Consider the following 18,447-nt stretch of genomic DNA (forward strand, 5'->3'; position numbering starts at 1 on the left):
ATTATATCAGAGATGGCAGAGAGAACACGAACACGAACCCTCCCACATCGCGCTGTTCCTGTCTGAACGGAACGTCGAAACATCCCACAGCTGTATGGCCAGATGATATGAAAACTGTTTCTCGGCTGGATAAAGCAATTTGATGGATGAGAATTGCAATCAAAGTAAAGATGATTGCGGTGACATACAGGAGTCGTACATTGATTATATTGATGCACAGACAAATCATGAGCGCTCTCGACGCACTGATCGCACATTGTATTTACGCGCACACATTTTAATACATTCCCATTGTTTTCATACACATTCAGGATAATGTTTGGATTTGTCCTGTGTATGTTGCTGTGTACTTTAGTATATATGCAGATCAAGGCGGTCTAGGGCTGGACGATTAATCAAAGTAATCGAAACCGAAATTCAGAACCCCTAACCGAAGTAATTTTCCCATGTCGATTATTATTATTATTATTATTATTATATTTTTTTTATTTTTTATTTTTTATTTTTTTTTTATAAATCCTGTTAATACTTTCCCCATAAAAATAACATACTACCGTGTGTGTAGTCACGTGACCCCCCACCCTGTCCAGTCAGCGGCATAGATGCAACATGAAGGCAAACACCAAGTCAACACACACAGACACAGCGAACGGTGAGCCCCGAAGTGAGATCACTTTCACTTGTGTCTTCGCTAAACTTTGTCAATTGTAGGTGTTTTAAAGCTTGCCAGTTTGGACATTTAAGCGATTTTAGACCATCGGATTTGTGTCATTATATTGAGCTACTGCGCTGATGCATTGTGGCACACGATCATTCATGCAGACAGTAGCTGCACATCACGTGAAAATCGCGAGCACAGAGAGGAGCGCAGAAACTCGTTGTCAACGCTTTCCTGTGATTTTATCACTAAAGTAGCTTAGAAACTCAAAAGTTATATATTTTTCTACTTTTTAAGCAACTACTTACAACCCACAGTTTCACAATTAATAGAGAAACAATGACTAATTCTCACGCGCATTTGCTCGCATTAACGCATTCAAATAAATGTAATGATGCTGTACTAATTAATCTGTATCTGATTTACGACAAGCAGAAATCTGTAAGAAATGTTGGGAACCATAGATAATATTAAAGCTGCAAGCAACGATGAAAGGGCCCTCGCACAAGGGCTCACCGCCACTCGTTTTCATCAGGAAAACAGTGAACAGTGGGTGACATGCATGTAAGTGAGTGAATACAGGAGAATTATAGCCAAGTCATTTCAAAGTGCCACACTTCCTGCTGCCAACAGGTGCGCTTTGACCGTAACTGAATAATTTAAAGTGTTTCTAGTATGTTTGGTACTTCGTGGCATATTGAAATGTGTTTCTGGGAGTGAATTAAAGTGTAAAGCATACAATTTCCTGTTACCAGCTGGTGGCGCTATGACTAACTGAATATTGGCATATAGTCTTTATGCCAGGACTCTTATCACACATGTGAAATTTGGGGCAGAACGGACATTGTATGCCTGAGTTACAACAGCTTCCTCTTTCATGGTGAAACATCAGACTTTGACAGGCCGCCACGGACACGCCCTTCAACGAAAACTCAAGGTCTTTACAATTTAAGTCAAGTCAAGTCACCTTTATTTATATAGCGCTTTTTACAATGTAGATTGTGTCAAAGCAGCTTTACATTGATAACTGGTACATTGTTTGGCTGCACAGCATCTCTTAAAGAATAGTGTCAATGCAGGCAGATCAAAAGCACTGTTGAATATCAAATGTCAAGTCAAGTGTCCCCAACTAAGCAAGCCAGAGGCGACAGCGGCAAGGAACCCAAACTCCATCAGGTGACATCAGGTGGCAGACAAGTGGCAAATTGGTGTTAAAATGGAGAAAAAAACCTTGGGAGAAACCAGGCTTAGTCGGGGTGCCAGTTCTCCTCTGGCCAACAGTGCTTTGTTACAATTCAGGTTGCTATCATAAGTCCAATAGGATCGCAACATTAAAAGTATTTATTTCAGTTCCATCCAATTGAGGATCGTATTCATCACGCCGGTATGGACGGTTGTTGAGGAACTGTGTCGTGGCTGTCGTGTCGATGAGGCCTTCACAGGGGATGATCTAGTTGACTCAATCTCTGCTGATACTTCAGGGCTGCGTTGTGGTCGTGTCAAGGTGCAGGTCCTTGGTCTCACCTGGATACGGCCCGGATCCGGTTGACTACGGTGAACCTCGGGATAAACAGAAAGACTAATATTAGCGTAGATGCCATTCTTCTTCTGATGTAACGAGTACATCAGGTGTTATAGGAAGTGTTCCCGGTTCCGGCTGACCTAATTTATGCAGCCTAATAATCCTTTAACGGATTTGGAAATATAAATTGGTAATGTGTTATGTGTATGCCAGGTTAAAGAGATGCGTTTTTAGTCTAGATTTAAACTGACAGAGTGTGTCTGCTTCCCGAACAATGCTAGGAAGATTGTTCCAGAGTTTAGGTGCCAAATAGGAGAAGGATCTACCACCTGCAGTTGATTTTGATATTCTAGGTATTATCAGCTGGCCTGAATTCTGAGATCGCAATAGACGTGAAGGACTATAATGAATTAGGAGCTCGCTCAGGTACTGGGGAGCTAAACCATTTAGTGCTTTGTAAGTAATTAGCAAGATTTTAAGATCTATACGATGTTTAACAGGAAGCCAATGCAGTGTTGACAGAACTGGGCTAATATGGTCATACTTCCTGGTTCTAGTAAGAACTCTAGCTGCTGCATTTTGTACGAGCTGTAGTTTATTTATCAGGCGAGCAGAACAACCACCCAGTAGAGCGTTACAGTAATCTAGCCTTGAGGTCATGAACGCATGAACTAACTGTTCTGCATTTTTCATTGAGAGCATATGTCGTAGTTTAGATATATTTTTAAGATGGAAGAATGCGGTTTTACAGATGCTAGTAACATGGCCTTCAAATGAAAGATTGGTATCAAAAAGCACACCCAAGTTCCTAACTGACGACGAAGACTTAACAGAGCAGCCATCAAGTGTTAGACAATATTCTAGGTTATTACGTGAAGAAGTTTTTGGTCCAAAAATTAGAATCTCTGTTTTTTCTGAATTTAGTAGTAGGAAATTACTGGTCATCCAATTTTTTATATCAGCTATGCATTCCGTTAATTTTGTGAATTGGTAAGTTTCGTCAGGGCGCGAAGAAATATAGAGCTGAGTATCATCAGCGTAACAGTGAAAACTAACGCCATGCTTCCTAATGATATCTCCCAAGGGTAGCATGTACAGAGTGAACAGTAACGGTCCTAGTACTGAGCCTTGTGGTACTCCATATTGAACTTGTGATCGATATGACATGTCTTCGTTTACTACTACAAACTGATAACGGTCAGATAAGTATGATTTGAACCATGACAATGCAATTCCACTAATGCCAACATAATTTTCGAGTCTATTTAAAAGAATATTGTGATCAATAGTGTCAAATGCTGCACTAAGATCCAGTAACACCAATAGAGAGATACAACCACGATCTGATGATAAGAGCAAATCATTAGTAACTCTAATGAGAGCAGTCTCAGTACTATGGTACGGTCTAAATCCTGACTGGAAATCCTCACAGATACCATTTCTTTCTAAAAAGGAACATAGCTGTGATGATACTGCCTTTTCTAGTATTTTTGACAGAAAAGTGAGATTTGAGATCGGCCTGTAATTGACTAATTCTCTAGGATCAAGTTGTGGTTTTTTAATAAGAGGTTTAATAATAGCCAGCTTAAAAGTTTTTGGTACGTATCCTAATGATAAAGATGAATTGACGATATTGAGAAGAGGGTCTATGACCTCTGGAAGCATTTCTTTCAATAGCTTAGTCGGTATAGGGTCTAACATACATGTTGTTGATTTTGATGATTTAACAAGTTTAGACAATTCTTCCTCTCCTAAAGCAGTAAATGAATTGAATTTTTCCTCAGGGACACTACAATGCACTATCTGACACGATACTGTAGTAGACGGTTGCATGGTGATTATTTTTTCTCATATTATCAATCTTGCAAGTAAAGAAGTTCATAAAGTCATTACTGCTGTGCTCTTTGGAAACATCAGAAGTTGAAGCTTTATTTCTTGTTAATTTAGCCACTGTATCAAATAAATACCTAGGGTTGTGTTTATTTTCTTCTAAGAGTTTAGAAAAATAGGCAGATCTAGCAGATTTTAAGGCCTTTCTGTACTCAATCATTCTCTCTCTCCACGAAATACGAAATACTTCTAGTTTTGATTTCTTCCAGCTGCGCTCCATTTTTCTGGCTGCTAACTTTAGGGCCCGAGTGTGGTCATTGTACCATGGCATTGGATTAATTTCCTTAATCTTTTTTAAACGCAAAGGAGCAACTGAGTCTAATGTGCTGGAAAAGACAGAGGCAATAGTTTCTGTTGCAACATCAAGGTCTTCTAAGCTGTCTGGTATGCTAAGGCGATGAAAATGATCAGGAAGATTATTTATAAAGCAATCTTTAGTGGTAGAAGTGATGGTTCTACCATATTTATGGCATGGAGGCAGTTTAGCCGCCTTGACTAAATGTAGTATACACGAGACTAGATAATGATCTGAGATGTCGTCACTCTGCTGCAGAATTTCAACAGCATCAATATCGATTCCATGTGACAATATTAGATCTAAAGTATGATTACGACAATGAGTGGGTCCTGACACATGTTGTCTAACACCAATAGAGTTTAGAATATCTGCAAATGCCAATCCTAATGCATCTTTTTTATTATCTACATGAATATTAAAATCACCAACAACAAGGACTTTATCTGCAGCTAGTACTAACTCTGATAGAAAGTCAGCAAATTCTTTGATAAAGTCTGTATTGTGTCCTGGTGGCCTGTATACAGTAGCCAGCACAAATGTCAACTTACATAATGTTACGTAAAGTACCATAGTTTCGAAGGAATTATATTTGAAAGACTTCTGACTAATACTGTAAATATTACTATAGATTACAGCAACACCTCCCCCTTTGCCTTTCTGACGGGCATTGTGTCGATAATCATAACCTTGAGGACTAGACTCATTTAAAGTAATGTAATCGTCCGGTTTTAGCCAAGTTTCTGTCAAACACAGCACATCTAGATTATTATCTTTGATAATATCATTAACAATAAGTGATTTTGAAGAAAGGGATCTAATATTTAACAACCCGAGTTTTATCATTTGTTTAGCATTATTATCTCTATTTTTTATTTGTTGAACATCAATTAAATTTTTACCATTAAATGGGTTTGGAAGTTTTTTGTTTTTACTAATTCGGGGTACAGACACAGTCTCTATTTGAAAATATCTAGGTGTAAGAGTTTCTATGTGTTGAGAGTTATCTGAATTTTCTGACTTCTGTAACGTGAGGCAGCTAGCAGACGGTCGGTTTAGCCAGTCTGTCTGCTTTCTGACCTGGGCCCCAGTTTGTCATGTTTCAGTTCTAAGACTATGTGCCATATTACTAGAGAGAAGAGCAGCACCATCCCGGGAGGGATGAATACCATCTCTTTTTAACAGGTCAGGTCTGCCCCAAAAACTTTTCCAATTATCTATGAAACCTATATTATTTTGCGGACACCACTTAGACAGCCAGCCATTGAGTGATGATAATCTGCTAACTATCTCATCACTCCGACGAACAGGAAGGGGGCCAGAGCAAATTACTTCTCCTGACATTGTACTTGCAAGTTCACACACCTCTTTAATGTTAATTTTAGTGATCTCCGACTGGCGAAGTCGAACATCATTAGTGCCGACGTGAATAATAATCTTAGAGTATTTACGATTAGCATTAGCCAGCACTTTTAAATTTGCTTTGATGTCAGGTGCTCTGGCTCCCGGCAAACATGTGACTATGGTGGCTGGTGTCTCTATTTTCACGTTCCGTGTAATAGAATCGCCAATAACTAGGGCACTTTCAACAGGATTCTCAGTGGGTGTATCACTGAGTGGGGAGAACCTGTTTGATGTTCTTATTGGAACGGAAGAGTGGTGTTTTCCGCGGCTAGGCCGCCTCACCGTTACCCAAGTGCCCTGCTGCGCGGGCTCTACAGCCGGAACCGAACAATGTACAGAGTTCACTAAGCTAGTCGCATCCAAAACAGTATCTGAAGCCCTTGCATTCTTACTATCCTCGATTAAAGTTTGGATGCGTGTCTCTAATTCTGAGATTCTCTCTGTCAGCCTGACTATTTCCCTACATTTATGACATGTAAATCCCTCGTCGCTGACAGAGAGAGCTATGGTAAACATGTGGCAAATGGAACAGGTAGCAATGCTGGGAGAGGATGACATGACTCACCGTGTTTGTAGACTGATCCGACTTAACATCGTGAAGGCCTTATGATTAGACTGACCATATATGATGTGCTTCTGGTTAAATCTCTATGAGTAGTTAATCACAGTGTAAAACGTCATTTCCTGTTACCCACTGGTGGCGCTATTACTGTAACTAAATATTGCCATGTTAGGTGTCTTCAGGCCAGGACTCTAATAAAATGTGAAGTTTGGGGCAGATCGGACATTGTACAGGGTATCCGCGGGGCATTAAAAAGCATTAAAAGTCATTAAATGGATTTTGTGAAAATTAAGGCCTTAAATGGCATTAAAAAGCATTACATTTTATTCCTACATGCATTAATTTTTTTTAGATAGTTTTGAAGGAAAATAATACCAGTTTATATTGAATATAGCCTTCATAATTAATACCTTTGATTTGCTGTTGCAAAATATGTACATTAGTCTGATACACACACGGAACCAGTTTGGTAATTGCCTCCGGCCGGTGCAAAATTGCCGTAACACTGTTTTGAACAGTGGCGGGCTGGGACCTGGAGACGGAAGTTTGAATCAGTGTTGCCAAATTAGCGACTTTTCAGACCCCTTTTGCGACTTTTTTCCAAGAAAGCGCATTGTGACGAATATACTTGTTAACCTGATCTAGCTTCTGAGACTCCCCGGTACTGCCGCACGAGCGCGAGATCTTGCTTTCCTGCTGCAGGCGCACCTCTCTCTGCGTCTGCTCTGTTCAGTGAGTGGCTGAGAGGAGCAGCGCATTCAGTTGAGGATGTCAGAGAACAAATAAAATAGATACTATTGCTTCTAACCTGAGTGATAATTTTAAGAGTACATATAGCCAAAATCACAGCAAATGTCTTTATATTATGTGTATGGTGATTTTGTCAGACAACGTCTCGATTATAAATCAGGATTTTAGCACTGGTTTAACATGTCAGGGCTCGACACTAACGCTTGTCAATTAGTCCGGGATAAGTGTATTTTTTGAAAGGGCAAGTGAAAGAGAATTTTACTTGCCTGGCTGGGCAAAGACCTGATTAAAACGTCAATACCAAAAAAAAAAAAGACTGATTTTATTACATTTAGTTTAAGTGGCGATCCATAGTGGATAATAATAGGCTGTATAATGTAGTGATGATAACAAGGTTGCGACGTTGAGGCTCGCACACCATTTTGAGGAGAAATGGAAACATGAGCGAAGCACACACAAAAAAAAGTTTTTATAACTTGATACAGGTACGCAAAATCACACGACCAAGAATGCTGTTTTCCTAAATAGGCTACTGTAACGATAAAAAAATGTGACACTGATTTCATACAACTGTTCAGTTAACAAATAGTTAATATTAAGTCACTTACATTTTAGAAGGAACATTGACTGTTTTTGTTCTATTTTAGCAGCAAAAATAGTTTCAAACAAAGATCACAGCAGAACCATAGTGCAACACTCAGCCTTGTTTTCGTTACTGAGTGATTAAGGGTTTTGAATGAATCGGTTGAGTCAAAGATTAAATGACCCATTCATAAACAACTGCCTCATTCTTGAATGAATCAGCCATTGGAATGAATCATTTAAATGAATGACTCACTTATTAAGACGGTTACTTGACGCCACCTACTGGTGGTTTAGTTTAATTTTCTAATTGTTTAATCATTTTCCCCCCAACATTTCTTACAATCCCATAATATTATTTAATGCAGTTGTAATTTTTTATTTTTTTTTTATTGTAAATTTGTCAATTTAATTTGATTGGTAACAGCCCTTAGTGTCTTATTCTAAATTAAATTTATTGATTGAATTTAAGAATTTAAAATGAAAGATGAATCATACATTTTACATGAATCGTACAAGAATCGTACAAGTGAATGAAAAGGCTTAATGTCGAGCCCTGCATGTAGTCTTAATGGGCCGTGTTTCAGTCACCATTTCATATTGTCTGACAACAAAAACAGAAAATATATAGATGAAACAATTTTATTGGGAATTTGGCTGTATTAAAATATATTATGTGAGCAAAAAGGGTAGCACCAGAGAAGTAAACAAATGTAAAGGGCTGACACTTGGCAGAATGCAACAATGACATGATGAATATTCTAATTGCCTTATGTCGTCATCTACCGACATTTACGGACATAATAAATACATATATATATATATATATATATATATATATATATATATATATATATATATAATATATAAAATATGGCATTAAAATTATATATATATATATATATATGGCATTAAAAATTGGCATTAAAAAGCATTAAATTAGATTTGATGAAACCTGTAGAAACCCTGATTGTATACCCAAGTTACAACAACTTCCTGTTTCATGACGAAACATCGAACTTTGTCAGGCTGCCACGGACATGCCCTTCAGCGAAAGCTCTAGATCTTAGCAATTTAATGTCTCCAAGGCCTTTAGATTAGACTGACCAAATATGATGTTGATCTGATAAAAACTCTAGGAGGAGTTTGTTAAAGTACGTCTGGAAATGGCATAACTGCCAAAATTTTGCAGAGAAAATTCAAAATATCTCACTTCCTGTTGGGTTTACATATTTTGCACCTAGGGGCTTTTTGTAGGTATTGGGCTGTTACATCTGTCTACCGAATTTCATAACTGTACGTGAAATGTAGCACGAAGGGCGCTTAATTGAAATTGTGTAGGTGGCGCTATTGAGCCATTTTGCCATACCTGAGTTTTCGAGCATGTTTAGGCCCTCAAATGCGATTCATTCCGGAGAAGAATAATTGGCCAAGCAATTACAAAAGGGTCATCACACTATCGGTGCTCAGGCCCTAATAACTGTTGAAAGTGAGCTATTATGTCAGAGCACTCTTTCATTAGGAAAAAATACCCCACCTTTACTAGTCAAGCATAATTACAGTACAAACCTTGTCAGTGAACTATGAGGGCAAAAAAAAAAAAAACCCAAAACAAAATAATTGTTCATTATTGAGGCAAAATGTTCAATTAATCAAGATTTTGATTTTAGGTCATATCATCCAGCCCTAGCGCAAACAGTTTTACTGTTTACTGCACATTGTCATTCTTGTAGTTATTAACGGCCAATGAATCAGATGTCTCAAACATTCAAAGAACAGTTTTCTTCCACATTGCAATATAAGGTGGATAGGATTCTTAAACCTCCCCTTTTCTTTCTTGGGTGCAGGAATGTACCCCACGCTGTGAGAATATTGTCACCCCTTGTTGTGAATAGTTTGCATATGTAACCCAATTTAAATTTTTATTTTTAATAAATGCAATAAGAATAATAACTGAATTGTTACACCCTACATAATCAGTACATACTGTACAAATAACTTTCTTTCAGGCTTTTATTTCATTTTGTATAAATCTTTGTCCCACAGCCTCGCAGATGCAAGACAGTGGCCCAGGATGTGATTCATCCTTGAGATCTTCCCTTGGGGCATCTCCAACTTTGTCTTTCTTGCAACAGCTAGGTTAGGGGAAACAAAATTCTCTTTTGATAGTGGAAGAATTACCATAGTATTCATTTTTACGTTACATAAATCTAAAAAATTATTAAACCACCAATTTATTTACTTATTTTTTACAGAGGAAGAGCCTTTGGATTGTTTATCAAACTCTCATTGTCACTCCTTGAAGAAAAGAGATGAACAAGAGAAGCAGAACTGCGATAAGTCAATAACGAAAATAACAAGTAAAATAAACCACGCACCTTCTGAATCAGACACAGCCATGGCCATGTGTAATCTGGCTAATGGTGAAAGTAATGAAGTCCCACCATTATTTTTAAGATCAAGACGGTCTTTAGTGAACAACACTGGAGGAAAGAAGCAGTCTACTTTAGAGAATTTCTTTCATAAAACCACTTCTGAAAGAAAACAAAGCACACTCCTCAAACCAGAAACTGAAAACATTGAAATATCAACAGAGTTATCTGGCAGCCCTGAAAGACCTAAAAGTTCCCTGCCCGAAAGCCTCACAAAAACAAATCACAAAAACAGCAAAAGTATACAGCACTCCAAAGAACTGCAGACCAACTCTAAACGTTCCTATTCCAGGAATTCATCTTCAGCACGCGGTTGTTTCACAGCAAATAAAAATGCCATTAATAATGATGAATCTGTTACTTTCAAGCCTGTTCATAAATGTCAACGTAAAACTTCTGCTCCACTGTGTTCAGCTGACTCAATTGGTGATCTTCCTAGTCAAGATGATGATGGTGAGGTGTTTGAAGACATCTTCTCACCAGCCAACAATGCCCTTAAGCGGAGGGTCATTTTGTTTGGTTCAACCTCAGAAGCAGTGCACATGTCCACTTTTCACCTAGAGGATTCAAACAAGAAGAGCAAGAGATTGTGTAGTAAAAAGCGAAAACATGAAAATATTGATATTAAAGACTTGGTTGACTCATCAAGCCCTGTGGATATGATGGAGGAAATTGTTCCTGAGACACATGGCTCAAAGCCTGAATGTTTGTCTGAGTGTTTGCCTCAGTCACCCAGGTTTGTAGAAATAAAACTCAAGCCGTTGGCAAAGAAACAGAGGACGCAAACTAGGCTAAGCTCTGCTGTTCTCTCTGAAGTGAAGGAACGTAAAAGCTCGGTCAAACTCAGTCCTGCTAACAAAAAGAATGTATCAACGGCTGCCTCTCCAATGTCATCCTCTGCGGTTTACACAGAGCAGCAAATACAGAAGTTTCTCAAACCCGACCCTGATCTCAAATGTGGTATTGAAAACAGACAGATGGGTTTAAAAAGTATGTGAATTAGATTTTTTTTTTTTTTTTTTTGTTATATATAAAATGTGTAAATTGGACCTTGGTTATCTCTAAGCAGAGCTGAATTTATAAATGGCAGGGCTTGGCAGTACATAGTATTGAAATATAAAAGCTGTATATCAGGTGAAAATTTGCATCCCTGAAGCTGTATTTAATTGTACTCAGTGGCTTAGAAATAAAAAATCTAGGTCCCTGCTAAAACTGTAATAAAATTCAATTGTTTACTTTTATCTACTCTATACCTTCCTTTGTATTAGTTGAGAAACATTCCACAATAAAGCATGCTTTTAAAATGTTGCACGGTTGACCAAACATTTAAGAAATGCTCTTATCTGCTGCTCAGCTGTGTCGCTGCGCACCTGCTGTGTGCTGCTCTGCTCTGCACTCAACTTTCTTTGTTTGCATTATTTCAGTTGCAGGGAAAGAGAATAAAAGCACAGCTTATGGGATCATTGAGAGAAGTTATGAAATGTGCAGCAAACCGGATACTATGAAAAAGGACAAGTACATGAAGGTAAAGTAGCAACAGTTTTTTTTGGGGTTTTTTTTTGTTTTTGTTTTTTTTCTCTCCATGTATTGTAGATGGTACTAAAGATTTCAGTTGGGCAAAAAATTAATGTAAATGAGACATTTATGTGAGCTAATTTATTAAAAGATATTTTTGAGAAATTGCAAACAATTGCAAACCCTCTTTTGGCATAAAAAACCACTGTCAGGATTTACTAAAGATGCAGTGGAAAAATTAGCTATGAAAAGGCATGGACAACTTTTTTTTTTTTTTTTTTGCGGCTGACCTTATTGCATATGCAGTATTTGTAGGAGTTTCCCTTTCAGATGCAGTATTTATGGGAGGAGAGTTTAATGAATCATGAAATGTGATTTACTAATGATTGTGCTAATCAATTTACTGGTATTTGCACCATTTTACGCCCCAGAAAAGCATATCTTAAGCCACTTTGCACCTGTATTGTTAGTAGATCACACATATCTGATTATCATCAGCTCTGCTTGTTTGCGCAAATTTGCGCTGATCTTGATAGACGGTATTGGTCATTATGGAAATGATCTGGCTGTGTCTGTTCTTTAATGTGTGCATTGTCAGAAGATCACCCTGCAGAACTTCCCACTCCCATCTGTGCTTTTATGGGATTGCGGTCTTAAAGGATTAGTTCACTTTCCAATTAAAATTTCATGATAATTTACTCACCCCTATGTCATCCAAGATATTTATGTATGTATTTCTTCAGTCGAAAAGAAATTAAGGTTTTTGAGGAAAACATTCCAGGATTTTTCTCCATATAGTGGACTTCAATGGTCTCCAAACGGTTGAAGGTAAAAATTACAGTTTCAGTGCAGCTTCAAAGGGCTTTCATTTGTTTATATAAGGCGCATACATTTTAAATTTTTTTTTAGAAAATGACAGATCGTTTCACTAGATAAGACCCTTATTCCTTGTCTGGTGTCGTTTAAAGCCCTTTGAAGCTGCACTGAAACTGTAATTTTTACCTTCAACCGTTTGGAGACCATTGAAGTCCACTATAAGGAGAATAATCCTGGAATGTTTTCCTCTAAAACCTTAATTTCTTTTCGACTGAAGAAAGAAGGACATGGACATCTTAGATGACATGGGGGTGAGTAAATTATCAGGAAATTTTAATTTAAAAGTGGACTAATCCTTTAAGCTAATTTACCCCGTTTAGTAAATCTGCCCCTTAGTGTACAAAAGTAAATAATGCCCCTAAATCAAACATTGAGATGACTTTTTAGTTAATTTTTTAAGCAAGTAATTCATAGCATAAAACACATTGTGATTGGAACAATCTGTTAATATGTATTAACATGCAAGCAAACTTGTATATAATGCAGTCAGTTTTGTTTTACCTTGTATTGTGGTGTTCATTGTTTTTAAAGGGCATATGTGTCGTGCAACCTGCCCTTGTTGGCATCTGTCTACTTTGATTAGCCAAGAAACATACATTTGTCCTCCCTTTAAAAATTTGGTATGACTGTTTGTTTTGCTGTCCTAACTGCATGATTATATGGTTAGTTGCAGTTTTTTTTTTTTTTTTTTTTTTTTTTTTTTGCATTTGTCATTGCTTTTTTTCCCTGCAATCAGAACAGACCCACTGCCCTAGTCCACTAATAATTGTATAGCAACAAACAACCATGTTTTTGTTTTGTTTTTTCTTCTTAAAGCTATCCTGCATGCCATGGTTTTTTTTTTTTTTTTTTAATATTGTCACCTATACTTTTTAATGGACCTTTCTTACATGAGAGGAATAAAACTGTTTAAAGCTGTATTCTAACCCATGTTTCCAGGTGAAAACAGCTTTCAGCTTGACGCTTCTGTCTTCATGGAGTGTAGTAATTTGCTTTGATGCAGTTGTTATATGCTAGTCTCCTTGTTGCCGCCTTGGCTTCCTGTGTATTTTCTTTGCTACCATGACATGCACCTGGCAGAGGTCTCTTTGCTTTTTCTCAGCTTGAACAAAACTCATTCCTGCCACAGAGAGAAGCAAAGGGCTTTTATCTCAAGATGCCATTTCCACATGAACTGTGTCACTGAGCTTTATCACACTGGGGTTTATTCCATTGTGGTAAAGAATTTACAGGGCATTTTGTCAACAGTGCTCCCTTTTGACTTGTAGTATATCTGCTTAAATAGTTATATTGAAAAAATCAACTAGGTGTTTCAGGTGCTAAGTATGATGATTTATGGAGAGGTAAAATTTGGGCATGAGAATGGTGAGGCTTCTCCTATTTAAAAAATATAAAATATATAAAAATATATTTAAAAAATCATGCACTTGGGCACAATAAGCAAGCCAATATGCAGTGCATTCTATTTCCAGAACCCTGTATATCATTCATTCCATTAAAATATGTTTCAGTCTATATATTTTAGCATGTCAACAATCCAGCGCCTTTCTTTTAAGAGTGCGCATGTGTGTAAATGTGCAAGGGAACCCCGAAGTATGTGGTTCAAATGACGAGGTGCAGCCAGTGCCACATCCTAAAGCTGAAACCGGCCTTAGGCAGCTGATTTGTTGCCTCGCTGCCCTGTCAGACAATGACTTTGCAGGCAGCATTTGTGCACAAGGTAACTTGCAAAACTGATTTCGGACAGACTGCTGAGGCAGCATAACGGTTTAATGATATACAACAAATGTACTTTGATAACTGAATATTTAATTACTACAATAGTAATTGGTAGAAATCGCATCAAAAGTGGAAATCGGGTGGTCATTTTTGCGCACAAACTGACCACCAACTGCAACTTTCAGATGCCATCATTTTTTTTTTTTTTAAGCTTAACTGTCACAGAATGGAACGCACAGAATTGTGGAATATCATAGGTAGTGAAGGATACATCTATGCTGCCTTCAAAGATCTATCAGATGAAGTTATCTCAGGAGACAGGAAGTGAAGCTGGTTTTGGATGTGCATCCAGCATTTTTAAACCCAGGTTTCTACAGTTTGAGTTACATCGTACAGGAAACACACCCTAGGCAAGGGTTATTATAGTAAACTAAAAGTAATGATTTTTTTTAATGATTGCAGTTAAAAAAAACTTAACTTAAAAAATCTTTTTTTTTTTTTCTTTTTTTTTTAAGTTGCCATTTCTCATTTTCATTTAGTTAACTTTAAATTTAAGTTTAAATAACTTGAAAAAAATAGTATCTGTGATACTAAAATGATGATTTAGGCATGTGCATACTTTTGCCATATTACAAATATGAATAAATTGAAGTAAACACTGTAACCAACAGTGCACTCAGTAATCTGATAAGTCTGTGTGCACTGGGAATCTACATACATACAGTACAACGAATATGACATGAATATGGCAGTGGCCAACTGGGTGTAGCACAGCATAGTTTCAATACAAGGATTGATCGTGTTCAGTGACATCTAAACTCTCCTGGAGTGACCATTACACAGTTCAGAGTACACAAGTTTTTATACAGTCTACAAATGCACACTTCAGATTTCACATCTGGATTTGCCAAAGATTGCAAGATTTGTAAAATGTAATGTTTATTAGAATTCCAAATACTTTAAATTATATAGATGCATATTTGCTGAATGTCGACAGTAAATGAGAAAGTATTATAGGTTTTGCTTTTATTTTGTTACTAATAGTAGAAAGGCAAGCACTATGATAATTTTTCATATACCGTTCGCATTCTTTAAGGCAATATACTGTGGAAAGAGTTAACTGTAAAACATTCATATTTTTTAACATTTTATTACGTCTTAATTTTCTGTTTGTTTTTGTTTTTTTATATATCGTAATGTTGCAAGATAAAATGTTTAGGCAGTGATATCTAAAAAAAAAAAATATATATATATATATATATAATATTATTTATTTATTTTATTTGTCAATCATACTTTTGTTGCATTTCAATAAAATTAACAAAATAGAAAATCATTTATCTTAAAAAAAAAAAAAAAAAAAAAAAAAAAAACCCAGCTAAACAGTTTCTGAAAATTGCTTGAGTAGTTATGGCTATATCATGAATAAAAATCACAAACATACTAATAAAATTATTTTAGATATCCAATATAAATAAAAATGTAAAATGTAGTTTTGTTAGAAGTGAATGAGGAAAACAGTGCTTTGAATATCTCTAGCTCCTAAAAATGTAAATCGGGTGTTAATTAACTGAAGACATATTGTGGGAATGGATGGAAAAAAAATTGAGTAAATAAAGCTTTAAAATAAAATAAAATTTTTTTTGCTCAGAACAAACCTAAATGAAAAATAGTTCGTTTTTAATCCCTTATTTTAGACGTGCATGACAATCACAAATATGTTATAGCTTGACTACATGTTTAAACATGGCACTAGAAATGTTATGCCAGTGGCTTTGGTTGAGTGCCTGTGTTGACTGTTTTTAATCACTTCGTGTGTGGAACATAATTTCAAACTCAGAGTTTCCACCGTAGGATGGGACAATTTTGTTTATATCTGTATACTTTGTATCTGAAAAATAACAAAGGTCACAGTGTAAGCTGCTGCCAGATAAGTGCACTATGTTGTCCTAAACATGAGAGACATGCTTTATTTTAAGTGCTTCAAACTAAATTGTAAACCTACATGGCTTGCCCTACTGTCAGATGCATGTTTATGGTGTCTGAGATGCGTTTTCCTCAGCGCACAACTTACATGCTGTGGTTGTACCTGTAAATGTTACAAATTCACGCAAGTATTTCAATTTTGCATAAAGAATTATCCTGATGGCAAGCAAGTTTACTTTTAACTTCGCAGACTTCAATGAATGAGTGCTGGCATTTTGATAACATTTTGCATCCAAAAGTGTAAGCTCCGCCTACGGATAGTCTGAACAACAGAGGGTTATTAACTAAACCGATATTGTGAGAGTAGGTTTATCACTAAAAATTGTCATACTTTGTCTACTCTTTATACAGCATTATGGTAAAAAATACAATATATATTATACTGAAAAATACTTTTTTTTTTTTTTTTTTTTTTTTTCCCCTCCCCCACACCACCATTTGGCCTAAAACTCTGTTCGTTGTTCGTTGTCATCCAGTTTAAAATGGAGACTACAAACACTGAGGTTTTTCAGCTTTTCTGTAGTGGTGTTCTCTCCATATTTATGATTCTTTGCAGCTTTTACCCACTGCCTACAATGTTCTGGATCCTTCAGTGGAAACTGAAAATAACCCTCAGCCACTAAACGCTTACTGTTGTAAAAACGTTTGTAAAAAATACAAGTGAACACCATTATGGCTAATGCAACTACGCAATAATGAGTGTGTGAAGTAAATGAGTGTAAAGTTTATAAATGAATTGAGCAGAGCAACTTCCATTTCTCTAATTATCTGTTTTTATATAGAGATCTCTTATTTGAAGAGGTGGATGATTATCCTGACCCAAAGTTCCTCTGGAAATATTAATAATAATAAAGATTTTTCCCTTTTATTCAACATTTGTTTTAATTGAAACATTTCAATACATTTTTATAATTTTAATAAATAATTATTTTATGAGCTATTCAAGGCATATTTGTTAAATGAAAACTATGAAAGGAACAGAATTACATTTAAAATTGGCTTCTCATGTAATTTCACAAACTTTCAGTCAAAGCCCAGGCCACTTCTGGATTTATCTGAATACATATACAAATAATTTTGAGATTGTTATAGATATAGATACTGGCTCCCTGCACACCCCTAATGAACAGCATTGAGTTTTGCCCCGTAAACAGATTTATAACTGAAGCCTTTACATGACAGGGTGGAGGTTATATTATAATGTAGCTTTTCAGTAGTGAAGCTATTTTATTGATAAGTCACAGGGCAGCGACAAGTTTCTGTGGTCCTGAATGTTTTTGTGCGCCTTGTGATTTCTCTGTGTGCGTGAGTGACTGCCTGTATGTGTGTTCATTTGTTTTAATGAAGGCGGCACACTAATTTAGATCAGTGATTAAACTGACTGGAACAACCTGTGCATTACGTGATTTTAATTCACACCTTTCAGTGAAACAAGTTCTGTATTGAGACAGACCATGGTATATTAAAGTTTAATTTATGGGTTACAAATTTTGTGAAAACACCACAGAATAATTGATGTAAATCAGATATTTAACAGATGTTTCACAGGTTAAAGCAGCTACAGAATTGTCTTCCTTGAACAGTGACACATTTTACGAGCAATGACTAGCTTGTATTGACTGGAAAAATCGCTGGCACCTGCACATGTTTGTGTCATGGTCTCGGAAAGCATTTTGGTAAACATGTTATGTATGAACCTGTTTTAGCTGCCCTGTTCATTGATGGATGTAAGCCCCAACTTCCTGTAGGAATAGAGAGGAAGGCCATTCATGTGTTTGTACTCCAGGGCTGTTGAACTGAGGCCAGGGTACAGAGGACAGATAAAAAGGTGCCACGCTGTTCTGTGCTTAAACGGCTCTCAACTGCTTCCCCTCCCATATGGCCTTGGGCTTTCATTTCCTTTTTGTTCACCAAATATGCAGATATCCGGCATGTGTTTACTGGTTTATGCTACTCTCCAACAAAACAGGAGCTCAGTAGTACATGTGTCTGAGATAATAAAGTTGATTGGCATTAAAAAAAAAAAAAAGATCTAGTGTATTAGTAAAAATAAATGAACTGCAAATTATTTCTAATCAGTGTTTTTCATTTCTTTTTTCTGTCTTTTCAGAAAAATAGGTCCTTGGTAATGACAAGCATGCCCACTGAGTAAGTATCAATTATTGTGTTTTCCGAATACTTTGAAACTAAAAATAATAAAGCTGGGTTATTCTGTGTCAACTCAACCAGAGGTCCCCGGCTCTTTTTATATTTTTT

General features: G+C 36.6%; 1 protein-coding gene across 13 annotated transcripts in view; it reads left to right on the forward strand.

The window, feature by feature from the left end:
- mcph1 (microcephalin 1) overlaps positions 1 to 18,447 on the forward strand; it is a 184,689-nt gene that overhangs the window by 31,050 nt on the left and 135,192 nt on the right. For 12 of the 13 annotated variants that reach the window (XR_007933182.1, XR_007933183.1, XR_007933184.1 and 9 more), the window contains 4 exons: positions 9,710 to 9,802; positions 9,919 to 11,085; positions 11,520 to 11,620; positions 18,302 to 18,339. Coding sequence is in view for 10 of the 13 variants with exons in the window: in XM_051916823.1 (XP_051772783.1) it covers positions 9,710 to 9,802; positions 9,919 to 11,085; positions 11,520 to 11,620; positions 18,302 to 18,339 (1,399 nt within the window). In the remaining 3 variants the exon portion in view is untranslated. The remainder of the gene's footprint in view (positions 1 to 9,709; positions 9,803 to 9,918; positions 11,086 to 11,519; positions 11,621 to 18,301; positions 18,340 to 18,447) is intronic. The other variant, XM_051916830.1, reaches the window with a different exon arrangement.

Source organism: Ctenopharyngodon idella, chromosome 13, assembly GCF_019924925.1.
Source record: "Ctenopharyngodon idella isolate HZGC_01 chromosome 13, HZGC01, whole genome shotgun sequence".
NCBI classification, from domain to species: Eukaryota; Metazoa; Chordata; class Actinopteri; order Cypriniformes; family Xenocyprididae; genus Ctenopharyngodon; species Ctenopharyngodon idella.